A 27,381-nucleotide genomic window follows, 5' to 3' on the forward strand; every position below is an offset into this window, starting at 1 on the left:
AGATTGTGAGGGGGAAAAAAAATTAGGAGGTTAAATGAAAAGAAATATTAATAACATTGATGAAAAAAACTATTTAAGTTGCTGTTTTGACCATTTAAATAAACTTTAAATATGAAAATCAATACAATTATTGACTAACATCTAATTGTTTGTCATTAAGAATTTCTATATTGTAATTTTTTTTATATAATAAAGTTTTTTGAGAAATTAATAAATACATTTTTAAAAATCTTTTAAAAAATCAATCAACCAATAAATAAAATAAACACATGTTAAAAAGTAGACATTGTTAGGCCTGAAACATAAAAAGTTAATAATTTATGAAGTTCCTTGAGGTCACAGATATTCCTTGACTTGCCTATTGGTGGTGCCAGCAGGTGTAAAAAAAATCACTGCCCAACCTCTCCTCTGTACACACACACACACACACACACACACACACACACACACACCTGGAGAGAGAAACAGGAAGATAGGGGTATTTTCCAAGAGTAAAGAGTGCATATTGTTCAAGAGAGTATAGAGTTGTAGTCTTGCAGTACATGCATATGCATATATAAATGTACATTTATAAATGGCTAAGTTATTATTCTTGGGAGTCAAAATGATGTGGATTGGAGTACTGGTGCTCTTTTCTCTGGATCTCTGGGTATCTGCAGATGAGCTTGGACATCCTACAACATTCTGGTGGGACAATGATACCCAGGTCAAAAACAACAACAATCAAGAATCATGGAGGCATATTTTCAGGAAGTATTGTGATTCCACACACATTAAGGTAAGATGTTACCTGAAACAAAGGTACAAAAAAGGGTAAAAACTCTCAAAACCTACCTAATCTGGTCTTTGCTTTGTATGGGGGTACTTTTAAACTGTGCTAAGACCATCTTAAACCAACTACTAGCAAGGTAGCTTATTGGCTGATTTAAGATGTTTATTTCAACAGTGAAATGACCAAAGTGTCATTACAAAAGTTAACAATGCTTTTGCAGATGAAATCTAATGTGGATAACATTGGATAAATATCTTTTAGTTAGGTTAGATACTCTTAATCACATTTAAACACCTTTATCTAAAAGGTAACGTAGGACTTGCTTGTAGTAAACATCCGCCATGCTAGTAGTTTTTAAGACTTTTTATTCGTTTTTGTAGTTCTAATCGAATCCTCGTCCAACGCGATGTGAATTAAAATAAACACCAACTTACTGGTTGGCTATGTAACACTTTTTTACAAACAAACTGTAATACAAAAAATGTGTCCACAGACTGTAAAAATGCCTACATATGGACCGCGTGATGAGGTAGGGAAACTAACGTTAATCATTTTTGAGAATGTGTGAATAAATCGTCGATTAAAACTGCGGGTTTAACAAAAGGTGTGATATTCACGTTTCACGACTCGATTTCAATCATCAGTATCTATTCATTATGGATATATTTCTTTCTCTGAAAGCGTGAGAGTTGGCAGCTTGCATGGAAGTTTGTTTCGGTCACTGAATAAAAAATAAAAAGGTCATTTTCACTTTTTATCTCACAATTATGTCTTTTTTTATATATAGTTTTCAATGGAAATTGAGAGTTATAAAGTCTATAAACTGGCTATTTCGAGAGAGGAAAAAGTTAGAATTACAAATCAAGCTCAATTGGGAGTTAGATAAAGTCGCCAACTGTAAATAAAGTAAAGTACTGAGAGAAATAAATTCATAATTGCGATATAAACTGGAATTGTAAGATAAAAAGTCAAAATTATCTTTTTGTAAATTGTTTAATTCCGTGGCAGAATCAAGCTTCCATAGGCCACAAACTAATTCAATATTTTTAGGAGTCACCCCCAGCCAAGCAGGTTCAAGCATGATTTTTTTTAGGTATGTCAGATAACAGATTTGGTATGCAGCCTAAATAAACAATCGAAAACCACACACTCTGAAAAGGGAAGCCATTATCTGTTGATCTGCCGGCCTGTTGCTATCTGACCCTTTGGCAACACGTCAAATTTGTAAAATATAGGCCTACCATACATTAAAGGCTAAAGTTCAGATTCCCAGCTTTGATTTGTACAACAGCCCCACATATCGAGTCTCCATTGGGATTCACTGTTCTTAGAAATATTTCAGTGCCTTGATTTCCTCTTTTTTGGTCACCCGGCCGGAACAGGGTTTTAACTAGTTAGTGTCTACCTTTGTAAGGTTTTCCAAAATGTCCACACATCATGGCTGGATCTCATGATGACCTTGTCCTCTGCATTTGCTCCATTACAGGACTGTGATCGTGGTTATTACAGGGAGAGAAGCGGACCGTATAAGGGACGGTGTGTACCTTGCAACTGCAATGGCCTGTCCTATGACTGCGAACCACACACTGGAAAATGTCTGGTATGATTTCATCTTTTATTTCATTAATATTTTTTTTACTTTTATAACCCCTCATTGAGCCCCTATTTGTGGTAAAGTCATCCCTAACTGATAACATAATTATAACATTGTGAATTCAATGCATCTTTTGCCGTGTCACATATTGAATTTTAATTTTTTTTTGTTTTAATGCAGAACTGCCAGTTCAATACAGCAGGCGACCACTGCGAGCGTTGCATGGAGGGTTACTATGGCAGCGCCTCTCTGAGAACCTGTCGTATGTGTCCGTGTCCCTTAACAGACCCATCGAAAAGGTGCGATGTCATAGAATAATAAAATGACATACCTGAAAGTTTGCTTTGTTTATAAAATTTGTTTTATTGTGTAGAACTTTTTATTGATTGTTTAATATTTTTTATTATTCGTTTAGTATATAATAATTGTTTATTAATTTGTTTGTGCAGTTTTGCGATCGGATGTCTCAGGGTTGGAGATGAGTTTGAATGTTTGTGCAAACCTGGTTACTCTGGGGTTCGATGTGAAAGGTATGTATTGGTTTTAAAACATATAAATATGCCAAAACTTGTGCATGAATGTTTTAGAAGAGATAGTTTCTTATTTACTTCATATTTTAGGTGTGCGCTTGGATATTACGGCAGCCCTTTAGTAGAAGGAGGTAACTGTCAGCCATGTGACTGTGACTACGGTTATGTATGTGACCCGCAAACAGGCGGTAAGCAGGCTTTCATGTTTTACATGTTGTATACATTTACATTTACATATTGTATACACTGTAAAAAACTATTGTTGGTTTAACTTAAATAAAATAAGTAACCTGGTTGCCTTAAAAAATTTTAAGTTCATTGAAATGGAAAAATTGAGTTAATGCAATGAAGGAGATTAATTTAATCACCAGAAACTCCAAATATTATGTTATCTGAACTACATCAATTATCTTAAAAATGCTGTTTACAGTATAGTAATAATAATGTAAAAATAGCAATAATAATAACATAAAAGGCTGCTGGGATAAAAAAAAATTGTAATTAATGTTATACATATAATATTTGTATAAATTATAATGTATATAGTTAAACACTGTAAAAAAATTATATTTTCATGATTAGTAATCACATTTTTTCTTTTGTCAAATCAACTTAAATCATTTATTTAGTTCAGATAACATATAATTTTGAGTTTCTGATGATTAAATCATTCTCCTTCATTGTATTAACTCATTTTTTCCAGTTCAATCAACTTAAAATTTGAAGGCAACCAGGTTACTTACTTTTTTTAAGTTAAACCAACAATATAACATTTGTTTTCTTTGTTCTCATAGAGTGTTATGAGGCTGATGACCCACACACTGGCGTCTGCTACGGTTTGCGCTCACAATCCTCAAAAATGTCTTACAAATTACTTTAATTTGAATAATATACATGGATCTTCTTTGAAAGTTTTATATTCCAATGATCATGTGATATTTTTTCATATGCAGATGTGACAAGGCATGACTGAGATGTGGATTGACTAACTTTTTTAACTTTGAACTCTTCCTGTTAGAGTGCGATATCTGTGTCATTAAGTTAATGGATGATCTTGAAGCGAATGAGCATGAGTTCTGCACTCTGAAGAACCAACTTGAGTCATATAGTCGGAATGTTACTTCATACACGGGGCTGGACAAACTTGAAGATGCCATTGCTGGTGCAAAGGTCACTACAACAATTGTAGTTCCTCCTACAAATGCTAATGTATTTTCACACATCGTTTTTTAATGAAACCCGATTCCCCTTCTTTAGGTTCTGGTCCACAAGTATAATCAATCTGTCTACGCATTGAAACCAAAGATTTCGGAGCTTGAATCTGATCTCGAAATTGTCAAAGATGACCTAACTCTCCTCAACGACAAGGTATTGTTACGGCTACTTTGTTTATGGTGGTTTATCTTTATGATGTCCATCCAACCAATTGCAACTTGTGTTTGTTCCTGCAGGCAATTGAGCTGTCCTGTACGGCATTTCAGTTGCTAAAGACTTTGGACAAAACATATCAAAGGGGGGACAACCTACGATCTGAGAGTGTGAACCTCTTACTGAAGATACAAGGTGAACCCACTAGATCCAGCTGAGCTTTTTTTAATGTCTTCTTCCAACTTGCTGGAAGGTCACTAGTTGCACTTTTGCTTCTTGACCCACGTAGAGTTCTTGGACGAGTTGAGCCGATCAAACCACACGGGTGGGAACACAGAGGCGGCCATTAGGATGTTAAAAGAAGCCCAATGGATGTTGGAGAAGATGCGAAGGCAGAGCTGCAGGGTTCAGAGAGAGCTGGCTAAACAGGAGCTCAGAAAAGCACTAACACGTGGGTCAATCGCTTGCGAATTACACCAGTTAGGACAGGAGTGTCCACTCCTGCTCTTGGTGGCCGAGTTTAGCTCCTTAATTAGTTAGACCTTAATTAGTTGTGTGTTTAGTGTTGAATTATCTGCAGGACAGTTGTCCTCTAGGAGCAGGAATGGACACCACTGATTCAAGAGTGCTTTAGTGGCCAAGTGAGAAAGCTCTTTTTTGGGTCCGAAAGCATGCTTGTTTCTCTCACAGTACTCAACCTCATCTTGAATGACCTCACGATTCCTCTAAATGGCTCCTTGGCTGAAGCTGATGGTATTGGACAGAATCTCATGGATTGGATGGAAGATCTTCAAGATATACAAGACGCTCTTATAGGCGCACAGTTTGATGTGATCAAGTCCAATGGTGCGAATAAACTCAATGAGGAACAGCTGAAAAATGTTTTGGTAATAAGCTTACAATAGGTGGCGAATGTTCTCAATAATGTTAAACAGTGAGTTTAAGAACCACTGTAATATAAGATCTGCATATGTCATTAAATAGTTCCATTGATTGTTTGGTTAACAGAAGCAGTTGAAAGGATTGAGTAAACATCAAGAAAATATTCTTGCCAATGTGAACATGACCAAAAGGACTCTAAAAGAGACAAAGGATCTTCAGGAAATAATGAATGACCTAAGAGAGGTGACAAATTATGAAATTCTTTTTGTGAAACATTCACCTGTTTGGATACTTACGTCTTGTTCTCCGCCAGGAATTGTCTCATCTTGCAGCTTTGATTGACGGAGCAAAAACCAATCTAGATGCAAAACTCGAGCAGCTCTCCAGCGCAACTGCTAAGCAGGGAATTGTGAGACGGGCAGAGGAGCACGCGCAGGAACTTATGAAGCTGGCTATGGACTTTCAAATGTACGTCATGAGTCCTCCAAACATTCCAATAATTTTTAGACGTTTTAAAGGGATAGTTCACTTTGAAATTAATTTTTTGGTATGTTTTAGCTTACCTCAAGGGCATCCAAGATGTAGGTGTCTTTGTTTCCAATTTTTAGGTCAAACTGTTCTTGTCTGTCAGTCATATAATGGAGGTCTATGGTCACCACCTCAAAGAGCATGCACAGAGAAGTCCAAATTAAACATGATTTAATGACTCGGAAATGTAAGCACACATTGATTGCCTAAGACGAACAGTATTTGTATCGTTTTAGCGCCTGCACAAAGCACCTGCGCCCTCAGATCACTTGGATGTTGCTGTGTTTATTAGAGCTAAAACAATAAATACTGTTCATTTTCTCACACAAATCGCTCGATTCGTGTCTTAGGCCATCAATGTGTACTTACATTTACGAGTCATTAAATCATGTTTAATTTGGACTTCTCTGTGCATGCTCTTTGAGGTGGTGACCATAGACCTCCATTATATGAATGATAGACACGAAAGGTTTGACCAAAAAATATAAAAATTGAAAGTACTGTGGAAACAAAGACAACTACATCTTGGATGCCCTTGAGGTAAGCTAAAACATACTAAAAATTAATGTCAAAGTGAACTATCCCTTTAAATATTACACGTGTTTTGTAGGGTCATAGTGAGCATCACCAACTCAACCGCTGTTCAGAAAGCAATCGAAGCCATCAGAGCATTCACAGACATCATTGATGCCGTAAAGGAGGCGGAAGCTGCCGCTAAACGTGCCAAAGAAGCGGCAGACCAGGCTTTCGAAGTATGTCACAAAAAAAAAAATTAAGATATTTTGTCTAAATAAACTAAAAGTGAGCATTAGATGATGGTAAATGTGATGAGTATGAAAAATAAATATAAAATACTTAATGATAAATTCTAAAGATATCTTCTTTATATTTCCACTCCACTTATAACAATCATAAAAGGACAGGTATCTTTCACTGTTCTAGTGTTCATCGTTCTATTCATTTCATTCCCCAGGATGTGCGAGGACAAGATCTACAAAATAAAGCCAAGGATCTGAAAAATTCTGCAAATACTCTTCTAGGGAAATCCAAGGAAGCGGAGATGCAGCTAAAAGGTTGCACTTTTCACCTTTTAATGCAACTACAATTAACCATAAAATAGCATCTAGCAGTAATATAGATCAACTTAAGAATAACACAGTCTTAATTAATCATGATCTAATGGGTTTTTCATGGACATGTTGTGATGGGTAGTAACAAAACTTTCATCTACAGATGTCACACAGAAATGTGAAGCTTACAAGAACCTGATCCAACAGGCCGAAAACAAACAGAACGAGCTGAAGCAAGTCATGCGAGATGTGTTGGAGAAGATGAACAACATCAAAAGAGGTCAGAAGCTCCATTTTTCTCAATCATTTTCCCACAATAAATATTGTAGTGGTCTTGTCAGATGAACTCTTTTGGTGGTTTCATTTTTTTTAGACGATATTGGCGATCTCATCATCCAAGCCAAGGAAGGTGCTTCGGATGTGAACGCCACAGCAAGTGATGCGATAACCAGAATGCAGAACATCAGCGAAGAACTGAAGAAAATTAATATTTCCCCTCAAGATTCAAACCTGGACGACTTACTCGATGGTGTCAACAAAACACGTGAGTCTTCTCGGCTCTTCTTTCCTTGAGTTGATCTGAATACAAAGCCTGAGCGTTTACGTTACTTTAATTCTAAGGAGCATCACTGAATTGTCTTCATTACAGTAACAGAACTGGATCAGTCTTTCCCTTCACTAATTGACAAACTGCACGAAGTGGAGAACAAAAGTGAGCAGATGCCTGATTCAGCCAACATATCCAGCAGTATCCAGAGAATCAAAAACTTGATCGAACAGACCAGAGACGCGGCCAACAGAGTGAGTGCTCGTGGGAGAAGAGATGTTTCTCCAACAGCCTCCAGATGTTTATCCTCTTGCTTCTCTCCTATGTTCCTAGATCAGGGGGCCGATCTTGTTCTCCGGTGATGCTCACATTGAACTTCGACCTCCTAAAGACCTGGAAGACTTCCGAGCCTTCACGGTTCTTAATCTTACGCTACACCAACCAAAATCTCGAGGCGACGGAAGGCGTAGACGACAACTGGAAGATGACCAGTTTGTTCTTTACCTTGGAAATAAACATGTGAGAAGACCTTTCGTTACTAATGGCGCTTTTTCACTACACAGTACCAGCTCGACTCGACTCGGCTCGGGTCGCCTTTGTTTGGTTTTCCAGTTTCCACTGTGTAAAAGTTGTACCTGTACCTGCTTTCGGGTACTTTTTTAGGATCAGGTTCTGAGCGAGATAAGGCGAGCTGGGACGGTACTAAAATGTGACGTGAAAACAATGCCGACTGCTGATTGGTCAGAGAGAATCGTCACTGTTTACTGCGTCTTCATTGCATGCACCAGATGGGAGTATCCAGAATAACTTTGCCATTTTTAAATAGTTTGGCCAGAGATAGTTAATAAACGTACTATTATTTTTATGGCAACTCGGAAGAATGCGCCGTGGTCAAACGAGGAGGTGCAGACTTTCCTTTGTTTGGTTGCCGAAGAGAGGAACCAGCGAGAGCTTGATAGGGCAACTAAGAATGAATGGTGTCGCTATGACGACGGGTACTATTTGTGGCGGTACTGTCTGCAATGGAAACCGGAGCGAAAAGCAAGCCGAGCTGGTACTGGTAATGGAAAAGCACTTTTAATATATTAGGGATGCACGATATATCGGTACCGATATTAACATTAGATGTTTCATGCTTATTTATTTATTATTCGCTAAATCCGTGGAAAACGGAACGAAAAGCGAGCTGAGGTGAGTCGAGTCGAGCTGGTACTGGTAATGGAAAAGCGCCATTAATATATTAGGGATGCACGGTATATCGGTACCGGTATTAACATTAGATGTTTCATTTATTATACGCTAAATCAATGGAAAACGTAGCGAAAAGCGTGCTGAGGCGAGCCGAGTCGAGTCGAGCTGGTACTGGTAATGGAAAAGCGCCATTAATATATTAGGAATGCACGATATATCGGTACCGATATTAACATTAGATGTTTCATGCTCATTTATTTATTATTCGCTAAAAAAATGGAAAACGGAGAGAAAAGCGAGCTGAGGCGAGCCGAGTCGAGTCGAGCTGGTACTGGTAATGGAAAAGAGCCATTAATTTATTAGGGATGCACGATATATTGGTACCGATATTAACATTAGATGTTTCATTTATTATTCGCTAAATCAATGGAAAACGGAGCGAAAAGCGAGCTGAGACGAGCCGAGTCGAGTCGAGCTGGTACTGGTAATGGAAAAGCGCCATTAATATATTAGGAATGCACGATATATCGGTACCGATATTAACATTAGATGTTTCATGGTCATTTATTTATTATTCGCTAAAAAAATGGAAAACGGAGAGAAAAGCGAGCTGAGGCGAGCCGAGTCGAGCTGGTACTGGTAATGGAAAAGAGCCATTAATATATTAGGAATGCATGATATATCGGTACCGATATTAACATTAGATGTTTCATGCTCATTTATTTATTATTCGCTAAAAAATGGAAAACGGAGAGAAGAGCGAGCTGAGGCGAGCCGAGTCGAGTCGAGCTGGTACTGGTAATGGAAAAGAGCCATTAATATAGGAATGTACGATATATCGGTAGATTCGGTACCGATATTAACATTAGATGTTTCATGCTCATTTATTTATTATTCGCTAAAAAAATGGAAAACGGAGAGAAAAGCAAGCTGAGGCGAGCCGAGTCGAGCTGGTACTGGTAATGGAAAAGAGCCATTAATATATTAGGAATGCATGATATATCGGTACCGATACTAACATTAGATGTTTCATGCTCATTTATTTATTATTCGCTAAATCAATGGAAAACGGAGCGAAAAGCGAGCTGAGACAAGCCGAGCCGAGTCGAGCTGGTACTGGTAATAGAAAAGAGCCATTAATATAGGAATGTATGATATAACGGTAGATTCGGTACCGATATTAACATTAGATGTTTCACGCTCATTTATTTATTATTCGCTAAATTTATTTTTAGCTTTTAAAATAGTTTTTAGTTGTTGTTTTTTATTTATCGTGTATCGTTTTTTTCGGCCATAACAATTATCGGTTATCGGCCATAATATGAAAAAAATAAATCGGCTTATCAATATCAGCCGGAATTGTAATAATGGTGCATTTTCATATTGATATTCAAGGTGTATCATAGGGCATCTTTTTATTTGTTACTTTCCGGACCAATAGACAGTCAAGGATTTCATTGGCCTGGTTGTGAGGAATGGTGTCCTCTTTTGTGTCTACAAACTGGGCGGCTATATTCATGAGATAGAGACCAGCGAAATCACAAGGTCCAGCAATGACAAAGCCTTTATGGATAGGGTGGATTTCCGCAGGTAAGCATCATTCATCACAGTAGAGCTTTGCAAATTGCGTACATTTGCATTTCTGAAAACCATTTATCCATCTTTTAATTTCCTTTGTTCCCAAATCAGAGTTTATCAAGATGCACAGGTCATATACACAGAGACTTTCACATCAACTGAACCCAAAGAACTGCAGCCCATGATCAATCGACCTGGATCCAGGAATGGATTGCTTGATCTGGATCCCAATGAGGTCGTTTTATACGTGGGCGGATACCCAAGCAATTTTACGGTAAATAAGTCTGCAAAACTGTTAAAATGGACTAATGGCTCTCAGAGATTTTGAGATGAATGCTTTCTTTTCAGAGCTTCAAATGTTAACAAATAAATAACAAGTACACATGCTCGTGCAGTTTGAAATCTGCAACATTTCTAATCAGTTTTTTCCCCTATTTCTTAGTCAAAATATCTAAAAATAACAATTAAATAACGCTTTCAGCCGCCTGCAGAGCTTAGGTACCCAGGATTCAAGGGCTGTATTGAGTTTTCTACTCTAAATGATCATATCCTCGGCTTGTACAACTTTCAACGTGCCGTCAACATCACAAAAAACGACTTGTGTCGAAGGTACGTTATGATGTAAAGATGATTCTCTTTTTTTGCTTCAAAGCTTCAAAGTTTTTAGTAATTTTTCTGATATTCCTTCCCTAGGGGAAAAGTCAGCACATTGGGGTATTATTTTGATGGCACGGGCTACGGAAAGGTTGATATATCAAGCTCGAACTCTTTTATTAAGTTCTTAGTTCTGAGTCGTCAAATGGATGCTGTGCTTTTTTACATGGGAGACGAGGTAAAAATTTTGATTGATTCACACTTCCAAATCAAAAATGTTGCATTTTAAATCCAGATATGAAAATTGACACAACAATTGTTTGATTTTTAATATCAGAAGATTTGAATAAAATGTAAATGTTTTTTGTTTGTTTACAGAACACGTACTTCCTTGTTACATTGAAAGGAGGCTATATTGTTTTGCAAAGAGAAAACAATGACACAATAAAGTCCAAAATAAAAGTATTTCCCAAAGTACGTTTTCCTGTAACCTCTTAATTTATTATTATAAAGTATTTTAATATATTATAATGTTATTATATTATATTATTCCCCCCTTTAGACAAACTTCATCCAGATCAGACTGACTATGAATGATAGAAGACCAACAACAATAGTTGTCACAGATTACATCAACATTTTTTTGGGATACGTCAAAGGGCTCTTCAAAGAGGCTTACATTGGGGGTGTTCCAATTGCAGTCCGGGAAAAGTATTTATGTTATCATTTTTTATGTTTATTGCTAGATTTCTTCATTTTTTATCTTTATGGTTATTGGTTAGGGATAGAGGAAAACATGTTAAATGAAAGTTAAATCTAAAAATGAGAGCATTGGTCAAATAAGAAATAATATTTTTCATTTAAATAAAATTGACCCGTGAACGGGAGCAGCTGAAAAACATAAATAAAATTAAGCATATTTAATTTCCAATTGTCCTAAAAGAGGCTTAATTTTCTTGCAATATTCACTTTTATATTAATATATTAATATTTTATGTTAATATATTAATATAACCAAATATTAATTTTTACATTTTTTTTCCCCTCCAGACATAATATTGTTCTTCCATCACTTAGAGGGTGTGTCAATAACGTCCAGGTAGATGTCACTTCTAGTTTCACAGAGGAAGTTGGAATTGTCCAAGGTTGTCCAAATCCTTTACTGGTAAGACAGTTTTTGTGGACAAGTAAGTACTGATGGGAGAAACAAAGCTTTTCGAAACTTTGAACTAAACTGAACAAATTGCTTCACAAAATAAACGCCACGAGCTGTTGACGGAGATCATCGTACCCCTGGTGGCGTAACATTGAAGTTCAATACATTTTGAAAAGGTTATGACGTAACAAAGCCGAAAAGCAAATGGGAAATAATTAGCAAAGCTGCTGTTCATAATATGAATGCATTCGATTTGATTGAACAGAGGATTAAAAGGTAAGCATTATGTGAATGCTTGGCTAAAGAGATGCATGGGAGCCTCGAACAACATCAGGAAGGCTATTCCAGAGTTTAGGAGCTAAATGTGAGAAAGTGAAATCAATTGACTTTGGCAGTTTGTTACATGCTCTGAATCACTGGTTTGAAACAATTGAGTCGCAAAGGTTTAAAAGCTTCACAAAACAGTGTTTCCATCACTACTTGACGGCATATGTGCATCAGGAGAAAATTCATCTCAACTGTTTCTGGTTGGTTGTTTTCAGGGTTCCCGAGAGGCTACTTTTGAATTTGGAAGTTCTTTGTCGCTGTTACCCACTAATAAAGAGCCAGACTCTGAGACAATGGTTTCACTTGGATTCAAGACATTCCAGGAAAATATTCCAGTCTTAGTACAGACTGGTGGAATGGTTAGTTCATCAAGAAAAATCTTTCCATATAAAGGGTTGCCAGTTGGTTGTATGTTTTTTGATGGTTCTTATTTCGACATTTATTTTTGTAGTTCTTTATACATTTTATATTTTATTTAATTATATATATATTAGGGCTGGGAAACGATGAATCGCGATTAATCGCATCCAAAATAAAAGTTTGTTTTTACATAATATATGTGTGTGTAGTGTGTATAATAATTTTGTATATATAAATACAGACATATGCATGTATATATTTAAGAAAAATGTGTTATTAATATATCAAATATTTATATTTATGTATAATATTAATTTTGTATAAATATATATATATATATATATATATATATATATATATAAGTATATACATGCAAATATTCTTAAATGTTTACATGCATGTGTGTGTGTATATATACAAAATAATTATACAAACTACACACACATATATTATGTAAACACAAACTTTTATTTTGGATTCGATTAATCGCGATTAATCGTTTCCCAGCCCTAATATATATATATATATATATATATATATATATATACTTTTTATATAATACATTTTATAATTATTTACAAAATAACTATAAATATAATTTATATTTATAGATTTAATTTTGATGTTTTCCTTTGGTCTGCAGAATAACGACTTTTTGCTGTCTTTGAAAGACGGCTTTGTCGAAATGAGTGATCGTAAGGAAAAATTAACTTCCAGAAACAAATGCGAAATTGGAAAATGGCACTACATAACGGCCTACAGAAGCAGCGGGGGGTAAGAAAAAATATCTTGGTAAACTTACTTCTAGAGATGCTTTTCAATACTTCATGTTAAACATTTCCCATCAGGATGCAGCTAAACGTTGACAACACAGACATTGGAGATCCACCATTGTCATCCACAATCGATAAAACCAATGAAAATTTTATTTTGGGGAAGGATTTATTTAAAGGCTGTTTGAGGAACTTGTATCTACGGAGGTTTGATTTTATGATTTACTCTTATTGCGTTATCATGACATATAACAGAAATAAGTCACTCATAATGTCCTTATGATTCAGTCCACAGAGCGACTACATTCCAGCCGACTTTAGCAGATTCAATCAGACTGGAAGTGTATCTTTGGGATCCTGTAAAGCAGAGCCTCTGGACACCATTAAGAAGCGTAGTTCGGTAAGGAGTGTGACATTTTCCCAAACGAAAGACACAATCACGGTGCTCTTTTCAGGGGGAGGGGCTTCATAGAGACAGGAACTAAACAGAGCGTTACCATTCTCTGGCGTTACTGACAGACTGGGAAGAGAGGTGCAGCGTAAAATATGTGAAATTAGTATTTTTTAAAAAAAAACGATTCCAGTAGACCCCAGAGACAAAATCAAAACATACCCTTAAAAACACTTTTACATCTAAAGAAATTATTAGTGCCAGAGACATTATGGTCAACTTAAATGAGAGAAGCACTCAAAGTGGCATCCGTGAGACAAAATTACTGTGAGTTTTGCTTTTTTGATAGCTCTAAAATTATTATTTTTAGCTACACAAATACATATATTTCAACATAAAACAGGACCCCTTTATGGTGGCTGCCATGTTGAGATCACATAACTAATAATGTAAATCATGATGGGCTTGCCTACTAATAGGCTATTTTTAAAATGGCAGTGACTGAAAAAAACCCTGAAAAGTTTTGTTGTTGTATAAGGCAGCCTCCATACCACTAGGTGTCAGTATTGAGTTAAAAAATGTTAACAAAAAAATATAGAGCACCTATAAACATTTTGCACTGAGATATTTGTATACATTTAATGTCATTTGTCAGTCTATGTTTTGTTGTTTTTAAAAGGAAAGCTTTAAACGAGGCTACAGAAACACAAAATCTGTCAAACACACCTACCATCTTGGATCCAACAGCCAAATGCAGTTTAAAATTGATCCGGAGGAGCTCAATAACTGGTAAAGTACATTATTTACGTATTAATATTTAATTTAGTAGCATTTTTACGAGATGTTTCTTTGTCTTACAGGCCCCATTTCTCCCTAGACATCCGCACCACATCATCAGAAGGAATTTTACTCCATATCTCAGGGACACACGGTGTTCCTCTTGTGATCCTGTATTTGCATGATGGAAAAGTCAAACTCTTTGTTGGGGCAGATAAAGTGATTTCCTCTCTGGAGATCAGTGATGGTGACTGGCACAATGTATGTAGCAGAATGCCAAAATGGTGCTTTTTCATAATTGCGAAATCTTTATTTCATGTTGTGTGTGTACAGATCAAGTTCAGAATGAAGAAACACAAATTTGCTTTAGCTGTGGATGGTGTTCAAACACAGCAGTTGAAAGGATTCACACATGATCTGCAGTCTCCTGTCTATGTGGGACATCTTCAGACGCTTCACAAAACATATGTATGAATGTGAAACTTCCTTATTTCAGCATGTAGCGCAACCGCAAGTCTTGTGTTCTTGTCAAAAGGCATAACACTGTTTTTCTCCCAGGGAGAAGTCCCTCATAAGAGTATAGTCGGATGCATCCGTGACCTCAGTGTTTCCAAGGTTCTCTTGGTGGATCCAGCTGTCAATCATGGGGTCATGCCCTGTTTTGATGGAGTGACGGAGAAGGGGGCGTATTTTGCTGGAAATGGCGCACATTTCGTCTTAGGTTTGGCCCTTCATGTTGATACAAATATGTTTTGTGACAGAAAAATAGGTTCAAGAAATTAAATAAATGTTTTTGTTTGGCAGAAAAAAACCTTATCTCTGGTTCTACGTATGACTTGGCTTTTGAAATTCGACCCAGGAACCTCACCGGCCTTGTTTTCCATAAAAGCGATAACCATGGACGGACGCTCACTCTTTTTCTCAAGAGAGGAAAGGTGAATAAAAATATAGTTTACGAGTATTTAAAAAAAAAAAATGTGTATTTTGGATGTATTATTGGTAAAAACAGGATTTGGAAGGAAGACTAAAAAGTGTGGAATGCTAACGCTTAGCATGCATAATGCTTTAAACACGTTTTTGTGCTTCTGTGCTGGTTACAAACCTATTTATAAAGTAAAAATGTATTATCGTAACCTTAAACACATTGGTTTGTAGCACATATAGTTTTAATGTTTACTGCACTTATAGTTTACAGTCTTATAGTTGTTTATCTATAGCAGCTAATGAATCAGAAGTCTACATATGCTAACGCTAACTTTCACGTTGAAATGTACTGTGGGCATTTCTTGCTAAGTGTCTTAAGTTTCTCATCAAAATGTTGTCGTAGAAGAAGAAAATGGGTCTCAGAGTCACTAAGTGTGTGCAAAAAATATTGCGAAATCTGCATACAAACATTTTTACAAAACAAATCATGATTTACAGTATATTTTTATGCGCATGCTGGGAATTAGGCTGATTTTTTTGTGGTACTTCCATGTATTAAAAATATATTATTCACACAATTATTAGTGATAATTCACACTGATCGAATTAGTGAATGAGGCCCAGTGTGCGCTAATGACCGCTAGCGCCCCTTGTGGACACTTTAGAATTCAAGAGTGTCTGTAATCAAGATTTTGTAGTTTGCTTTTTTGTGTTAATTAATGTCCTGGCATAGCATAAGTTTTGGGCCCGTTTCTGGACTATAATTAAGTTAAATATATATAATATCACATATAGTGTGCGATCTGTGTGGAATTATGCTTCATTAGGTGGTGGTGAAAGCAAATGACGGAGCGCACCGCTATGGCACCACATTGACCCTAACACGACCCCTCAGTGGTGCGTTTCACCATGTGGCAGGTACTACTTTACTGCTTTTTTCTTTTTATCAGGGTAGATCATAAAAGACAATTTTCAGTTTCATTTATTTCAAATGACCTATCCCACAGTGTCCTTACGGCGGAAAACTATCGAGCTGAGAGTAGATGAAGCAACATCACGAGTCAGACGGCGATCTGTATCACGTAACGTTACTACAGAGCAAGAAACGATCTACATTGGTGGCGTTTCAGGTAAAGTCTGCATTCATATAGCAAAAACGTTTCTTCTTCCATGAAAGGCCTTTCAGTGCATAGGAATTTACAGTTTTGTCTCTTGTTAATGCAGAGAACGTGAGAGAAGGAGTGGAGATGACATCTTATATGGGGTGTTTGCGGAACGTACAGCTTAATAAAACTCCTGTCTCATTTGAGGATGGGAGTGTATTCGGCCCCATAAACATTGACGAGTGCCCTGTGGAATAATGGAAGGATGAAACACAAAACAAGCACTGAATAACATAAAAATAAAAATGTTTTGTTTCAGGAATAGGATTGGAAATTGACCTTAAAAATAAACTTGCTACACAAATATACAAAATGCAGGGGTTGTTTTGTGTGCCTTTATTGCAAGGACTTGCTAGCAAATTTCCTTAACTATGAAAATAATAAGAATCAATCTATAGCTATATCTTATATAGCGTTTTAACATTTTTAGGGGTTTTATATTTCTTCTCTATATCTTTTTTATTTTTAGCTTTACTTTTTTGTACTTCAACCTAATTTTAATCTTCGTTCCAGTTTTATTTTTATTATTTATTTTTTAATTAGTTTTAAATAATTAGTTATTTTTTTGGTTAGCAGCAGCAGCAACAACGGTGACCTGACCAGCAACTAGTTTGGGCTTTGTTTGGCTACCATGGCATCAATTACCCGCTAAAATATTCATAACACCTCTTATGAATATTTAAATTGATTAATTTCACTACAGAAAGATGTTAGCAGGAGAATAAAAGCTATTTTATTAAAGTTTTGTCTTCAAAGATTAGTCTCTCGAGTGTGATTTTGTAACTGGAAAATTACATGGACACAACGCGTCCATGGCAACAAACTTTTATTAGCCAGAGTGTGAGCTCGTGCACAGTCACAGTAGCATAGCGTAGCAGTTTACGCGTATTCTAGCATGGATAACGGCAGAAAGTGTAATGTTTTCGCTCATTTGCGTCTTGTCTGCGGTTATTCGTGTGTAAATAGTGTCCTGCGAGTTTAGAGGTTAAGACGGCCTCAATATGTCGGTGTCTGTCAAGTGCAGCTCGTCTCCTCCGGATGGGGCAAAACCAGAGAGCCGCAGGACGAAGAGATCGACTACTGCTGTCAATAACAGTGAGGGAACTCTGTCATCTATGATAAATAATTACAGAATCCACTTTACATAATCTTTGTTTGACTTAATATTTGACTTACGTTTGTGTGTTTATTTCTTTTAATGCCACATCATCAACTTTAATCTTAAAGGGATAGTTCATCCATATAGGTCATCGTTTAATTTACTCACCTTCAAGTTGTTCCAAACCTATAACGTTATGAGTTTCTTTCTAATGATGAATACAAAAGAAGATATTTTAAAGAATGTTGGCAACCATAGATTTGACGGTAGGTAACCACTGACTTCCATAGTATTTTCTTTCCTACTATAGTATAGGAGTCAATGGGTGCTGTCAACTTTCTAGTTACCAACACTTTTTTTGTAATTTTACCACATCATTTTTTTGTTATTGCTAATATTAATTGCCTTATCACAAACCTTTTCTGTAATATTCTTATTTATTTACTTCTGTTATTAATCTATCTAGTGGCCACAGAGCTTCCCCGTGTGAGGGAGAGGACACCTATAAAAGACAGAAGCAGCCTGCAAGTGCGTGACGATTTAATCCCAGACGAGCTCCTCACAACTTTAAGGTCCACCACATGTCCTCAAGACAGACTCGGACCCCTCAGATTAACCAAAACTCCTAAGGACTTCAAGGTTTGTGGCACTTGAGTATCAACATGACTGTGTGCAAATTTAGTCCTAATCCTATCCCTAAACCTAATCCTATCCATAATTTATCTCCAAAATCAGAGGGAAATGATAGGTGAATAACTCTGATGTAGAAGCATCTAACCCGAAATTTGACATACACTGTAAACGTGTCCCTCAATCTGATTGGCTTATTGGAATGTTGTTCCAGGATTGAGAAAGGCATGTTGTACTTGGTAAAATAGCGTTCGCCAAAATTGTTTCTAGTAACTGAATCAGCTCTTTTGACCTCTTTCACCATCACCAGGTATGTTTCATTCACCGCCCTGATGCAGTGTGGCACCATCCCACTAGACGCAAGAAATACCAATACTTTCTCAACCAGCCAACCTCTCTGACTGGAGCTGGAAGGTTGGAGTAAATCATTACACATAACACACACATTTATCCATTTTCTAGCTCACTGTGTTTGTTTGAATCTGAACAGAGACATATCCTTTCTCTGTGATGCTCTGGTGTCTCAGAGGGACTCAGTGTCTCTCCAACAAATTGCTGAAAGAAGCTCCGCAAAGCTTCAAGGAGATCCCAATGCAAGTGTCTGGAGAATAATCTGAAATTGATACACAGTGTCTTTGTATATTTTGTAACTTCATGTTGTTTTTTTGTGTCGAAGAATTGGAGTTCACTGGAAACTTTAATCCCAGAAGAATATCACATCATAAAAAACAAAGGCCTTGATGGACTGCAGTGCTATGAAGAGTAAGTGAGTCTGCTTTGGATAGTGACAACATCTCTCTTTTTATAGTACAGCTAAATGTTTGCTTAAATTCACAGTTTTTTTTTTATTCACAGCAAATTCACAGTTCTTCTAGAAGATGACAAGAAGAAGCTAAGAGCCTTTCCATCATTGTAAGTTAAGATTCATTCATTTATTTAAAAATGATCAATATTATAAATATTTTCTAAACAAAAACTTGGAAGACATGTCATATGCATGTCTAATTCTTCTTTATTTATTTGAAATTATTGATATTAATATTTATAATATTTTCTAAACAACCACTAGGAAACCAAGCGGCCGTCTTGAGGTGATTCAGTTAATGAAGGTGATGGACGAAATGTTGGAAAAAGCTGGTGTCAATCAAGAGTTTCAAGAGCTAACCGATCTCTCGCAGGTTCGTTTTTTCAGTGGTTTTTAAAAGGCTCATGACATAAGAAATCAAATTTGTCTTTGTTTGTGCCACTAAAACATCCTGCAGGTTGTATAGCTCCTTATACAAATAAAGCATTTAAAGGCGCGTTTAGATATTGCGGAATCTGTGACGTCACACAGGCAAATACATTTGCATTTGCCCGGCACCAGAGCAAGAATCGACTAATAGTTTCAGATCAACACACCATAGGCCCCGCCCATTGGCATTCAGTCACTTAAAGGGATAGTTCATTTTGAAATTAATTTTTGATATGTTTTAACTTACCTCAAGGGCATCCAAGATATAGGTGTCTTTGTTTCCACAGTATTTTCAATTTTGACATTTTTTCGGTCAAACCGTTGTTGTTTGTCAGTCATATAATGGCGGTCAATGGGGTCAACCTCAAAGAGTATGCACAGAGAAGTCAAAATTAAACATGATTTAATGACTTGTAAATGTAAGTACACATTGATGGCCTAAGTCCTAAGACACGAAACGAGTGGTTTGTGTGAGAAAATGAACGGTATTTATAATTGTTTTTACCTCATGTAACCACAGCCACGTCCAACTGATTATATGACCTGACAGACAAGAACGGTTTGACCGAAAAATGTCAAAATTGAAAATACTGTGGAAACAAAGACACCTACATCTTGGATAGCCTTGAGGTAAGATAAAACCCTTTAACGGTTGACATTTGCCTACACTGGATGTGAGCATCACGTCAGAAGTAAAATATAACCCATTATAATCACTGACGCTGTCTACACTGGATACAGTATACAGATGTGTGTTCAGTTTCTGACAGACAAATGGACGAGTGAATGAACGTTAGCTTTGGCAGTTTAAACAGCTAGTTTGTGTCCCAGCATTGGAAACAAGCAGATGGTTGATTTAAGTTGTGTCGCGGATCACGTTGAAGGATTATATGTTTTGTAAGGGGTATACAGTCACAGACCCAGATATGAAGAATGAAGAATGAAGACCCGGAGTCAGAATTATAAAAAAAATGAAAGAAAAGTTTTATTGAATATAGTTTGCAGTTTCATCAGCAGAAGTCAGCTTCCCAACTCTCACAGGAGTGTGCAGTTACAAAGATCACAGCAGTTATACCATTTCCAAGGTCTAAGCTATGTCATTGCTTACACGTTGAATGATTCTTATTGGCTAAGAAATAGATAAACACAGTAATTTTCCACACATATACAGATAAACGGAAGCATATCCCCATCAATTATGCAGCTGAGACTCGGAGGCTCGTCATGACCTTCTAGGTCGTAGATTTGGGTTGCTGGGCGCCATCATTTACAAACTGTAAATGATTTCATAATGCTTTGTGTGTTCAGATTGAAAATTTACTGGAGCTGGTTGGAATTGAGCAGAACATCTACAACATAGTATTCCACGAGCTAATCCGCCAGGTCAGCGTTGAATGTGCCGAGAGGGGTCAGCTCCTCGCCAAGCTCAGGTCTCCATCACTGTTTTACCTCTTTTTTTCCCCCTTCTCTATGTTTTCATTAGAGAGTGACTTCACTTCCTCTTTCACTTGTCTAGGCAGAGGTATGTGTCTCTTTTCGACCGCATCCCACGGCAGGTGAAGGGTCTACACACAGAAACCTTAGCGCAAAAGGCTCTAGACCGCCGGCTCACTGAAAACATCATTCACTTCAAAAGCTCCATTGCAAAGCTTAATATGTAAGCTTAAAGGAGTAGTTCACTTTTAAAAAAACTTTTGTTGATAATTTACTCACCCCCTGTCATCCAAGATATCCATGTCATTCTTTCTTCAGTCGAAAAGAAATTAAGGTTTTTGATGAAAACATTCCAGGATTTTTCTCCTTATAGTGGACTTCAATGGGAACCAAACGGTTCAAGGTCCAAAAGACAGTTTCAGTGCAAACTGCAAACTGTTCAAAGGGCTTTAAATTATTTCAGGCGATAAATGAGGGTCTTATCAAGGGAAACGATCACTCATTTAAAAATAAAAATAACAAAGTTTAAGTTTTATAAGCTCAAATGGTCGCCTTGCTGTTCTGTGTTCGTGACTCTCCTGTTGGAACTCGTTTATCAAAATGAACTAGGGCTGTGCAAAAATTAATTGCGATTAATCGCATCCAAAATAAAAGTCTGTGTTTACATAATATATTTGTGTGTGCTGTATAGAATTATTTTGTATATATAAATACCTATGCATGCATGTATATATTTAAGAATTATTTGCGCTTAAATTCTGTATATATATATATAAATACATAATCTATATTATATAAATATAAATATTTTATATATGAATAACACATTTTCTTAAATATACACATGCATGTGTGTGTATTTATATATACAAAATAGTTATATACAGCATACACAAATATATTATGTAAACACAGACTTTTATTTTGGATGCGATTAATCGCAATTAATTTTTGCACAGCCCTAAAATGAACAAATCTTTTTTCATGTCATTTGGTTCATTCAAAGAACGAAATGAATGAGTTGACTCAGGAAAAGATTCGTTCATTTTGATGAACGAGTTCGAATAGGAGAGTCATGAACGCGCATCGCAGAACAGAGCAAGGCGACCATTTGAGCTTATAAAACTTTTTTCTTTTTTTTTTTTTAAATGAGCGATCGTTTCCCTTGATAAGAGCCTTATTCATCGTCTGGAATCATTTTAACAGTTTGCACTGAAACTGTCTTTTGGACCTTGAACCGTTTGGTTCCCATTGAAGTCCATTATATGGAGAAAAATCCTGGAAGGTTTTCATCAAAAACCTTAATTTCTTTTCGACTGAAGAAAGAATGACATGGACATCTTGGATGACATGGGGTGAGTAACACAATTCCTTTAACACAACTTAACAATTGACAGTTGAGTGTGATTATTATTTTTTATTTATTTATTTTACCTCATGTATCTTTTACCTCATTTTTTTTTTTACCTCAATCTCTAAAAGGGACCTGAGTTCTTTGAAACAACATGATGAGAGTGTGTCCAAAGAAGCAGAGGAAACCAAAGAGGAGCTTGCTAAAGCCCTGGAGGAGTCACGACGCAATGCAAAGTGTGTGAATGAATCATTAAACCAGTTAATTAGTGTGAACCGAGTGTTTGAAACTTTAATTGAAACTTTATATCTGTCTGGTTGAAATAACATTCATTCGCAGTATTGTGGCAGAATACCATGAACTTTATGAGCTGCAGAGGAGGAGACTTGCAGGACAGATGTCCCAGCTATATGATGAAAGAGACCTCTGGAGAAAAGCCACCTACAGTCTTGCAGTCAAGGTGATCTTTTGTCACATTCCCCTTGACATGAATAATTCACTAATATTGAAAGAATTTCTAATATTTGACTCTAAATGTCTCACATTTCTCTTTCAGATAGTAAAGATAAATAAACTTCATCTGGTCAGACGGCTAAATATTAGTGAGCAGACCTGGGCCAATACTGCAGATCGTTTCACTGGTTTCCTAACAACGAAGGTACACTTGCAATACCTCTTACCTCAGTCTGTCAAGACTATAACATGTAGACTAATGGTGATATCCATGTTTTTTTTTATTCACAGGACTCGGAGGATGTATCCCATATCATGGAATTGACTGACCGATGGAAAGATAAACTGACCAACTTCATGAAGAATCTCAGAAAGGCTGAAAGCAACCAAAGCGAGACCATAAAATCGGTCAATGCTAATTTTGTCAAGTGGCAAGACAAATCAAGGTCAGTGAAGAAAATGTTTTTTTTTCTTTGTATTTGTATGATTTTAATTGACGTTTATTGGCTCTCCTATGGTTCGTTAGGAACCCTAATATGAAATTTGATGAACTGTCTGAAGACCTGAAGCAATGGTCAAAGGTTAGCAATCCTTTTTATTTTCTTACTCAATTATCTTTGTAAAACTGTTTAACTGTTATTGTAAAAATCATAGCTATCTATGTTCCAACTATAGGCGTTGATACAGCAGTGTGAGCGGTATGGAGGAGAGGACCTAGTGTCTGGTCAGGAAACACTTGAAATCTTAACTAACCTACAAGAGTCCTGGGTTGAGGTTTGCCTCCAGCTCTTTAGGAGACACCCTGGTCTAGATGGAGCGCCACCTAAAGGCCAGGAGGCCATGAGGGAGCTGGCAAAAACCATCACTGAGCTCCAGAATCAACTGGGAATCCGTATCAATGGAGAAAGTGGTGAGAACCAATGCCTTTTTTCCCTGACATAGTCTTTTTTCTCTCAAATGGATATCAACATCTGCTCTTGATTGTTAATGCAGGTATTCACGCAAAGCTAATGTTGCTTATTGAAACTATGGAGTTCTGGTCGAGAAGGTTAAAAGCCTTGAGTGGACTTCCAGAGGAGCAGTCTTCGGGTGATTCGCTTATGTTGGAAGAAGCTCTTGGCAACATGATGGATATGTCTAAGGAGGCTCTTCTGTTAGTGGACAGCACACAGTTAAATCGTGACAGGGCTAAAAAGAAACCCCACACCAAGTAAGAGAGATGCAATGGACAAACATTATAGCTTGACAAACCTTGTAAGTACAGAGGCTATTTTCTAAGGCAGCTGAAATGGAGCCTCATAGATAACTGATTTGGAACTTGGACACATGTTTCTGGTTGAACCATGTCCAATTTCCCTGTGTGACAGGATTGAATTGGATGATGTCTTCAAGACAATGAAGGAATTCCTGTTCTCTCAAGAAAACTTTTTCCACTGTGAAAATATGAGGCTTCGTGACGAGGTACGGCATAGACCTGTGTAACCTTTCTTTTGTTTCGTAAGTCAGGGGTGTTCATACCTGTTCCTTGAACTCACCTTCCTGCAGAGTTCAACTGACCTTGGTTGCGTTTCCCAAAAGCATTGTAAGCCTAAATTGATTGTACTGTAGAATAGTTGCCACCGATGGTCTCTACGATCAACTTGGACGTACAGTGCTTTTGGAAAAGACGAGTATCATCACTCATGGCTTAGAGCAGGACAACTGCGTCTCCAAAAGGCATTGTAAGCCAATGGTCTCTACTTATGCTTTTGGAAAATGCAGCCCTGGACATTTAGAGTAATCCTGAAGACCTTGACTAGCTGGTTCGAGTGAAACTGAAGTAAGCCATGAGTAATGATCTCATCCCGTGTTGGCAGGTAGCTTCACTTCACACAAAGCTGATTCGCTGGATGGTGGACCTTCTGCTGCTAATGGTGCCAGTCCATTATGATCAGGAACCATATCTTCCAATTCCCGAATTGAACGTCATTGTGGACGTTTCTGTTGAGAAGCTAGAGGAGGATGCTAGGAACCTCTCTGGGAAGCTTGACTACTTTTCTAAGTATATCACAAGGTAACCTCACTTAACTCAACATCTACTTAGCTAGTTATGGTTACGCTGAAATTCATTACACACTACACTTGTCGTGCAGCTCTTGTCAGGCTGTTCTGGAGGAGGAGATCCGGAAGAACATAACTGACGCAGAGAATGAGTTGCATCAACTAGCCAAACTTCAGGTGCTTAGCAATATAGATCTCTTTCTTGAGTAGCAATAGAGATTGACATCTTGCCTGAAATGCCACTGCGTTTGTTCAGAAAGAGTGTGGTGAGTGGGTGGAGGCCTGTCGGATACTACTGTCAGATGTGAAGGGAAACATGGTAGAACTGCAGTTGCCTGGAAAAACTGTAACACAGCCTGTGAGTGGACTCTGCGGTAGAAAACAGCTATGCCAAGTAGTACAAAATGTGAATAACTTCCTTGTACGTCTTCTTAGGTCGAGCAACAACCAGAGGAACCTACCGAAGAAGAAGACGAAGAAGAAGAGGAACCAGCTCCCATTGGGTCTTATTCTTTCCAAAGAGATGATGAATATGTAACTAACACCTTTTCATATAAGCTGCTTGCTAGTCTTATAGCAATGGATTAAATGCCACCAAATCACCTCCACAGGGGGATGAAACAGCCAGCGGACATGACAAAGATGGGCCAGTCATCAAGCTAGTTGGTTATGATGGCAATATAACTCAGAAGAACTTAGGGGAGTACACCGTCCAACTTAGAGGGGTGAGTATACCGTATCTTCTCCATGTGATCAGCTTCCCACTTACAGAGGGTAAAAGCATTAATCATTAAAATCTTAATCTTTTCTAGACTGAAGAAGTTGTGCTGTCTCCTCACACTGAAAATGCCCGGGATGCTTTTAATGCATTAGAAACAGTGAGAACTCTTCAGCAAGAGCTTCTGTAAGTATTAGAATTGTGAACTTAAATTTCTCTTTAATGAGTTCTTTTCTACATGAGCTATATTTTCCAGAGAGGTCGAAACACGGGCTATAAGTGCGGAGGAACGAGCGTTAAAGGCAGAGGAAGACCTACAGGCAGCTCTGGACAAGATACATGATATGGAGAGGCAGTTACAGGCTCGTCCCAGTGTGGAGACCAAGTGTAAGTGTGTCAGGGGCTGACATTACACTTCAGATACTGAAAAAGACACGTTAAGGTGCAGTCACATGTTGTGGGCACAAAGGTCCATTGTCTTTTGTCTATTGTCAAAAGTGTAACAAAATATGAAGCACTGCTCACACAGAAGTAACTTTCAAATCAAACAGCTTTCTGTTGTGATCTGTTGTGAAATGTGTGTAGGGAAATCCCTAATCCCAAAATGGTAGATTTAAATTTGGATTTTGCCTCTGAAAATTCGCCAAACAGCGGTAAATGTGACAGCACCTTAATTTATGTTGGGAGATCATTTTAGTCTTATTCTTAGGCCTTAAATGGGCTTTGAAGTAGTTTCTTGCAATTTTAACCTTCTAGTTTTATTTTTTTTACTTCATTAGGATGGTACGAAACTTGGTAAAGCTTTTGGCACTTGCTTTGTGAACACAAAAAACTCCATAGACATTAATCGAAAAGGTTAGATGGTCCTGAAAAAAATAGTCACACTTGCATTGTTTGTGGTCAAAAATGGCCTCATTGGAAATGAATGGGAGATTAATTTAATCTATTGGAAATGTTTGGTACTGCTACCAAAACATTTTTACCGAAAGCTATTTTTTTAAGATCAACCTCAAATTTGGGTCACAGCTTGTTTATATTTATGGATTTGATTTTTTCACAGCTCTACAGTAAAACTTTTTTTGGAAAATATATATTTCATATAAAAACTGAAAATGGTATTTTTGTGCATTTCCTTAACAATAATTGTAAAATGATAAAAACAAAACAAAAAAAACTTTTTTCAATTTCACTTTTTTAAAACTTTTTAAAAGTGTCATCTTTAAAATAAAAGAGGCCAAACTTAAATCTGTGCTCCAAATTCAAGATTTATGACCTTTGAAGTTGGAAATTTCATTTTCAGGTACATGCTCAAAAAGTTAATAAATTAATTATAACTACTGCATAAATATAATTTAGTACCTTAAAATCGCCTAAAATATTAAAATAAAAACATCATAAAACTAAAATATTGAACAATCATTTCATTGAAATAAAAAAAATCTAATCTGTCATTTTTGACTGACATGCGAACATTACTAGAGGGGTTAACAACATTTAACCCCTGAAAATTATGTATTATTATATCATATTATGTATTTTAATGTTGCATCCACACCACTAGGTGTCAGTATATAATTTAAGTAAACCAATAAAAGTGTCTTTGTTATTAATGTAAATGGTGTATATATGATATGATCTGACCTATTTTCTATTTTCTGACTATTTTCAGTAAGCAAGAAGAAGGTTCAACCAGCACCCAAGACCCCCAGCACCCCTGTTGCAACTTCTGAAGCTCAGAAGACAAGAAGTCCGAAATCTGAAGCCAGCTCGAAACTGTCCAGAGACAAGAAACACTAAATAGGGAAATTTTTTTGTGAGGCAAAGTAATAAAGCATTTAATTGACACATCTGTATTGTATTGCACATATCATTAATGATTAAGATTACATTTAACAGT

At 36.9% G+C, this 27,381-nt stretch overlaps 2 protein-coding genes across 3 annotated transcripts; both read left to right on the forward strand.

The window, feature by feature from the left end:
- Nucleotides 1-436: 436 nt before the first annotated feature.
- Nucleotides 437-16,842, forward strand: lama3 (laminin, alpha 3). Its single transcript, XM_039682483.2, has 38 exons — nucleotides 437-778; nucleotides 2,259-2,372; nucleotides 2,547-2,665; nucleotides 2,816-2,896; nucleotides 2,987-3,084; nucleotides 3,691-3,732; nucleotides 3,915-4,066; nucleotides 4,154-4,264; nucleotides 4,348-4,459; nucleotides 4,554-4,715; nucleotides 4,955-5,151; nucleotides 5,273-5,389; nucleotides 5,460-5,614; nucleotides 6,285-6,426; nucleotides 6,648-6,747; nucleotides 6,908-7,024; nucleotides 7,118-7,288; nucleotides 7,394-7,545; nucleotides 7,625-7,810; nucleotides 9,924-10,072; nucleotides 10,172-10,334; nucleotides 10,542-10,669; nucleotides 10,754-10,892; nucleotides 11,033-11,128; nucleotides 11,217-11,365; nucleotides 11,705-11,819; nucleotides 12,353-12,496; nucleotides 13,141-13,271; nucleotides 13,346-13,477; nucleotides 13,559-13,670; nucleotides 14,341-14,450; nucleotides 14,522-14,699; nucleotides 14,772-14,906; nucleotides 14,997-15,159; nucleotides 15,243-15,373; nucleotides 16,190-16,280; nucleotides 16,370-16,492; nucleotides 16,587-16,842. The coding sequence occupies exons 1-38, from the start codon at nucleotides 575-577 to the stop codon at nucleotides 16,721-16,723; spliced, it is 5,058 nt and encodes a 1,685-aa protein (XP_039538417.2). The 5' UTR covers nucleotides 437-574; the 3' UTR covers nucleotides 16,724-16,842.
- Nucleotides 16,843-16,934: 92 nt separating this feature from the next.
- axdnd1 (axonemal dynein light chain domain containing 1) lies at nucleotides 16,935-27,329 on the forward strand. Of its 2 annotated transcripts, none has more exons than XM_039682484.2 (25): nucleotides 16,935-17,620; nucleotides 18,091-18,263; nucleotides 18,565-18,668; nucleotides 18,745-18,847; nucleotides 18,928-19,016; nucleotides 19,110-19,166; nucleotides 19,324-19,432; nucleotides 20,797-20,918; nucleotides 21,005-21,145; nucleotides 22,405-22,509; nucleotides 22,613-22,733; nucleotides 22,830-22,931; nucleotides 23,018-23,172; nucleotides 23,253-23,307; nucleotides 23,402-23,636; nucleotides 23,720-23,936; nucleotides 24,094-24,187; nucleotides 24,583-24,779; nucleotides 24,859-24,943; nucleotides 25,023-25,124; nucleotides 25,202-25,300; nucleotides 25,378-25,491; nucleotides 25,579-25,670; nucleotides 25,741-25,871; nucleotides 27,154-27,329. In XM_039682484.2, exons 1-25 carry the CDS (start codon nucleotides 17,527-17,529, stop codon nucleotides 27,279-27,281), a joined length of 3,024 nt encoding a protein of 1,007 aa, XP_039538418.2. In that variant the 5' UTR covers nucleotides 16,935-17,526; the 3' UTR covers nucleotides 27,282-27,329. The 2 variants fall into 2 exon arrangements, with proteins under 2 accessions (XP_039538418.2, XP_039538419.2); XM_039682485.2 differs by having other exon boundaries at nucleotides 18,931-19,016.
- The last annotated feature ends 52 nt before the right edge of the window (nucleotides 27,330-27,381 follow it).

The sequence above is a fragment of the Pimephales promelas genome, chromosome 2 (genome assembly GCF_988280905.1).
Source record: "Pimephales promelas chromosome 2, fPimPro1.hap1.1, whole genome shotgun sequence".
Taxonomy (NCBI): domain Eukaryota; kingdom Metazoa; phylum Chordata; class Actinopteri; order Cypriniformes; family Leuciscidae; genus Pimephales; species Pimephales promelas.

Coding starts and splice junctions, on each gene's coding strand:
- axdnd1 (XM_039682484.2), top strand. CDS start 17,527: ATGTCGGTGTCTGTCAAGTGCAGCTCGTCTCCTCCGGATGGGGCAAAA. Junction 20,919..21,004: donor CAGCTCCTCGCCAAGCTCAG/GTCTCCATCACT, acceptor TCACTTGTCTAG/GCAGAGGTATGTGTCTCTTT. Junction 25,671..25,740: donor ACTCTTCAGCAAGAGCTTCT/GTAAGTATTAGA, acceptor TATATTTTCCAG/AGAGGTCGAAACACGGGCTA.
- lama3 (XM_039682483.2), top strand. CDS start 575: ATGGCTAAGTTATTATTCTTGGGAGTCAAAATGATGTGGATTGGAGTA. Junction 4,067..4,153: donor ATGCCATTGCTGGTGCAAAG/GTCACTACAACA, acceptor CCCCTTCTTTAG/GTTCTGGTCCACAAGTATAA. Junction 13,272..13,345: donor GCCTACAGAAGCAGCGGGGG/GTAAGAAAAAAT, acceptor ATTTCCCATCAG/GATGCAGCTAAACGTTGACA.